Source organism: Halyomorpha halys, unplaced genomic scaffold (assembly GCF_000696795.3).
Source record: "Halyomorpha halys isolate HHAL.00 unplaced genomic scaffold, Hhal_1.1 Scaffold278.1, whole genome shotgun sequence".
NCBI classification, from domain to species: domain Eukaryota; kingdom Metazoa; phylum Arthropoda; class Insecta; order Hemiptera; family Pentatomidae; genus Halyomorpha; species Halyomorpha halys.
In genome coordinates this window covers 292,027-297,640 of record NW_027109219.1, presented here as the reverse complement: position 1 = coordinate 297,640, position 5,614 = coordinate 292,027, and the positions used below count along the sequence as shown (strand labels likewise).

At 31.3% G+C, this 5,614-nt stretch overlaps 1 protein-coding gene across 1 annotated transcript in view; it reads left to right on the top strand.

The window, feature by feature from the left end:
* LOC106680691 (tRNA endonuclease ANKZF1) overlaps positions 1-5,614 on the top strand; it is a gene marked incomplete in the record, with an annotated part of 22,298 nt that overhangs the window by 5,259 nt on the left and 11,425 nt on the right. Inside the window, 3 exon segments of the mRNA XM_067047398.1 lie at positions 2,025-2,246; positions 4,535-4,549; positions 4,641-4,762. Coding sequence (XP_066903499.1) covers positions 2,025-2,246; positions 4,535-4,549; positions 4,641-4,762 — 359 coding nt within the window.

Here is a 5,614-nt window from a genome sequence, read left to right as displayed (position 1 = left end):
TCATCAGCGTATGTTGTTAGGACTGTGTTAGGTTGGGTTGGGATGTCAGCTGTATAAACCTTATAAAGAATGGGACCTAAGATACTACCTTGAGGAACACCAGCAGACTGAGAAAAGAGAGATGAGTAGGCTAGTCTAAATTTTAAAATTGATTTCTTATTTTTAGTTTAATTTTTACTTTCCCTCAATTGAACTGGGGCCAAACTACATTCAAGCAGATACGGTATAGTGCTTATATTGCATATTGTAACATCTTATTTTTTAAAATAAATCATTTAGTTAAGCCATAGAATGTGAAATCTAAATATTGTTTTTTTTGCTAAAAATATTGCAGCCTATAACGCCTATTGTGCCCGATCCACATTACAACATTAGTAGAGTAAGAAACGTTATGACAAGCTTATTAAAGCTTGAGATACGTAGATTCTGTGAATCTTAGTATACTTGAACATTGATTGAGATCCACGACAGGATCCACACAAAACAATGTGGACCTCAACCATGCAAATCGGACACACCAGCAAATAATGTGGCATGCCGTTTTATCCTCAGCATTACAGAATCAGGACAAGAGTGATCCTGTAAGCTTGAGGTTAAACATATGTTTATTAAGTCTATAGAGACCTTTGTAGATCCATGTAATTTTCTTCAGGGAACTGCTATTCAGCTGAAGCAATATATCGCTTCGGCCACTACAGGGTTCTTTTAGAAACAGCTTAGATTGTAGCTATCTTTTATTTAACGAGTAACGCTTGCTCTACAGCTGCTTTTATATTCCTTTTTGCATATCTTAGGCTTATGCCATACATTGCCATTGGAGTAATGGTAATGGTTTCAGAGCCACTCATTGCTAACCTGTCAGCATGCCCGTTATCAGGAATACATAGCAGAGTTGGAAATGCTGAGCAGTCTTCAACTTTAGAGTGTGTAACGGTATTACTAAGTGCTCCGAATATTGTTAATTAATGTCAATCAAACATGTTATATTAAAAATAATGGGTGTACAAGAAGTAGTGTTCAAATGAAACATTATTCAAACAGTCAACATGGGTGCTCTTGGAAGTCGGCAGGATACTTTATTGAACAAGTGGAATAAGATATTTTCCAACCTTTGTAGTTTTTCTGATGTGATACCTTATATTCTTCTATCAGTTCAAAAAAATTTTCCACCCATGTGAGTCTTAAGGAAGGTGAAAAGTTGAAAATCTGAAGTAACCAAGCAGGGTCGTGTACAGGTGAGTGTTGTATAGTCAACATTCCCTTCTCTTGGTCACACTTCTTTGCTAGTTATGAATATTTGTTCCTTTCTTCATTACACATCACTTAAACAGGTTTGATTGCTTCATAGCACCTTTAGCATAAAAATTCTTGATCAGTGTAAAAATTTCATCCTTAGTTTTTCATTCTGCGAGAAGAAACCTATGAAAGCAAGGTTCGTGCACATGGTGAGATTTCTTATTGACATATTTCATAGAAACGGACAATATGAGATGATTTTTGGTACTGACATGGGTCTCCATTACTCATTCTGTTCATGAGACCCCCTCTCTCCTCCACTACCTCTCAGTGTTGTCATTTTTGAAGAAAAAAAAAAAGAAAGCTATTCACACTGCACACCAGTCCAAAGTACTTTTACTTTCTGGGCATGCCTCCTATAAATGTAAATAAACAGGTTATGTTGCAAGAGAAAATGCCGTAATAAATTGTTCAATGAAAGCGTCACTAAGTTAATTATAATAAAAAATCTATCAAAACAAATTGAGAAGAGCTACTGCTGAGAAGTGACAAAAGGCTAACGACAGAAAAATTTCATTTGAAGAAATGGTCCTTATTATGGAATAAAAGAGTGAAATTGACTGTTATAAATAAGAGCATAGAATCTATAATATATATACACAATATTTTTATGTTTTAATCAGTACAAACCTGCCTTTGTACGTTTATTAGTAAATATGACATTTTTCTAATCACGTTTAGGTTCTATTACACTCAAGAAGTTCTTTATTATTTTTTTTTTATTTCAGATTCTAATGAAATGTTCCGTACTACCTTTTCATCACCAGTTAAAGAGAATACTGAATCTTCTGAGAAGAAATGTTCGTATGTAAAATCCAGCGATACCAGCCCAAAAGGAAGTCCTAGGAAGAACAATATTGACCGAGCCAAAGAAAGGCCATCACCCATTCGCGAGCTACCCGATATAGTTCAGCAGCTCGCGGCCATTTCAACTTCTGGCAGTGAGGGAGGTATTGGATTATATCTCATTTTAATAATGAAAATTATGATTATTTTTAATGAAATACTGTTGTATATTAATAACCTCTATTGAATTAATAACCTTTATCTATATTAATAACCTCTATTGACTTAATCACTTAATCAATTTATTTTGTTTTTTGGATTAATATATATATTTGTATATTCATGCTTAACTAGAACTATAATAGCCTTCACGAAATAAGATGAGTCTGTTGAATTTACAGCATTTTCAATTCTTGCTTCACTAACCTAACTCACCATTCACTGATAAAAGATCAGGAATTTTTATCTGTTGTTGATGATTGAAGATTGCTTAAATCAATTATTTTAATGCCTGCAGTATTCTTAATTAAAGTAATATAAATAAGTGCCCTACAATTAATAAATTAGTGGTTTCTCTCAACACCCAACCTCTCCAAAAAATTATTTGTTGTCGTTTCGAATCTTATTGTGGGATCCACTATTAATGCTTCCTTTTCAGTCACACTAAATGCTAAAATATCTACAAACTTTACAGAGTCTTCTGTATACGCTTCCTGGAAACATGTATAATTTTTCTACTTCAGCATTTCGGCTATTTTCTTCTTTATATTATTATGCCGGAGTGGCTAGGATATTTTCTCAATGCATGAGCTGGGTTTCTGCTCATTGGTCATTTTACATTGACCAATTTTTGGGACATAGATGTGTCCATATATATTTATATATATGTGGAACGTAATAAAAACAATATTATTTTACTTAATGCAAATAACATGCTTGCTTATATTTTCATATATTAATTTAAATATTTGAGATTTGGTCAAAAATTTAAATAGAAATTATTCTTATTTTTTTCTTACTTAAATTATATGATGGAAATTTGTCAACAATACATTTTATTTCTGTTTTACGTATTTAAAACATATTTTTATATTCAAAATCTTGAAAGGTACAAATGTCTCTCGTTTTTCATTAGACTTGAGCTTTTTCATCTTATTTGTCATATATTTCTAAAAAGAAACAACGAAAACCTTGCTTTAAGTAATTGGAATTAAATTTTAGTGTTATTAATTATTTTTAAATGTTACCTTCATTGGTGCTCCCTCCCGCACATCTGTAAAAAGAACTTACACAAAGACTTACAATATTCCTACGTACAATCGACCATTAAATCACTATTTAAACGGTTTCACGACACACTTGCAATACACACTAACCCTCTAATTCAAGGACTATCAACACGAGACTTACCAGATACGAGACGACGTTTACGAAGGAGCTGGAATATAGGGACCTCTTAAATTGATTTTTAAATTTCAATTTTAATGGAGAGGCATCAATGGATGACCTTAACCTTCATACCTTCATGACATTGTTTTTTTTTTCTGTACATCTCATTCGCAAGTTGTAAAAATGCTATTTAAACAGTTGTGAATAAAATAAATAAAGTAAAAAAAAAAATGTTACCTTAACAATTACATCTTTTTTATGTTCATCATTCCTCTTTGTATTACTTCATTAATTCTTGGTTTGGTCCCGGTAAGAGAGGTTTGTTATGGTGTGGGGGGAGGGTGTGTACGAGTTCTGTTTCCCTACAAGCAAACTCATCTTAGATGCACTTGCACATCTCTATACATTGTTAGATTCATTAAAACTGCGGGAAGGGACTTTTATTCAATTTGTTATTCTAAATTGCTAAAACAATAGTTTATTATAAATTAAATGTTACAGAAGTAGAGTAAAATATATCAAAGTAGAAACACTATTCTATTTACTTAAAACAATAAAATTGAATAAAAGAAAGTCCCTTTCCACCATTTTAATGAAGCTAACAATGCACTAATGTTAGTATTTGAAAGTATCTTTCCAAAGTTACAATTATAAACAAAAAGCTGATCACTTGAGGCAACAAAAATTTCATATAACCTTCCCTCCTTGACATTAATATGATAGTTCACATTTGGTCTGTTAAGAATGCTTGAATGCAGGAGTGGTACACTTACCTAATTTATGAATATAATTTACTTCTTTATAATTTTAATTTAAATTATTGATATTTTGGTTTCTAAATCTGGCAATGTGGGACAGTCGCCAGCTATTGATGATTTAAATGTTCAGCTGGTCTGTCCATCGCTATTTAGTAACTAAGTACAGTTATGTAGGCCTTAATTCATGATGGCTACTATAGTTCGTTTTAAAATTTTATGTATATATAATTATGTTTGTTTTATTTTTTTCTACTCATTCACAAAACTTTTATTTTATTATTTTTTTTTTTTACAATCATATGCAGATATTGGAAATCAATGCAAGTACAGTTTTTTTAAAGATTTTTTGTTTTTCTTTAATGTATATTTTTTATTGAATATTATAATTATTAATGATTATTTTAAAATTAGATCTAGCTTTTGTTGATGAAGAGCTATCATTTGTTGATTCGTTGAAGGAGTACGACGATACCGTACCTCAACATGTTAAGGACAGAGTTAGGAAGGGAAAACCTAAGAAAAAAAAACGTGAAGTCCCAGAAGATGATAAAGGTTGGTGTTACTTATATTAAACTGAATTGATAATTTACCTTAGGATACTTATGTATAAATCTGAAAATTTTGTTCAATAACCTCGCAACATATCTAATCTGATTTGTATTAATACTTATTGTGACATTATAAATAAATTTCAATTATATTTTACATTTGTTCTTTAAATATATATATATGTTGTACAATGTAAGGGTCTGATAGTTTTAATGACAAAATAATAGAAAGGAAGGGTGAACAATACCTTTTATTAAACTCAAATATTTGCTCAATCACAACATACTTTAATGGCTTAGAAACAATAATTTCAAATCAAAATCTATTCACGATACAGCAAATAAACAGTTTATTTCAATAAAACATTGCTAAATAGATACCTAATGTTTTAAATCACCTCAATCTTCTAGTAGAGTCTTCATCTATGTTTAGCCACTTTTCTGGTGTCATATTAAATAAAGAGTCTTTGACAACACGGTGAATACACTAAAAGTTTATTTTCAGTTAAGAAAACGTAAAGAGACACCTTTCGCAAGTTTGAAAGAATTTTCACTCCTCATTCTAACAACAAACACTCCACCTGCTTTCCCTCTATCTGGATTACCCGATCATACAGTGTTGCCTTCTCACATGTAAGGTGGAAATTTCAATAGATATCTGAAGCACCAATCCTTCAGATAGTGTGAGACCCCAACCCACTAAAACCACAATCTTTTACGCAACAACTGAGCTGACCCAACAAGTTGCTCTTCTTTCATTTAACAATAGGGGTATTCATGATGTTGTGTTAAATGTTAAATGTTTTTTTATTGAATATTATAATTATTAATGATTAT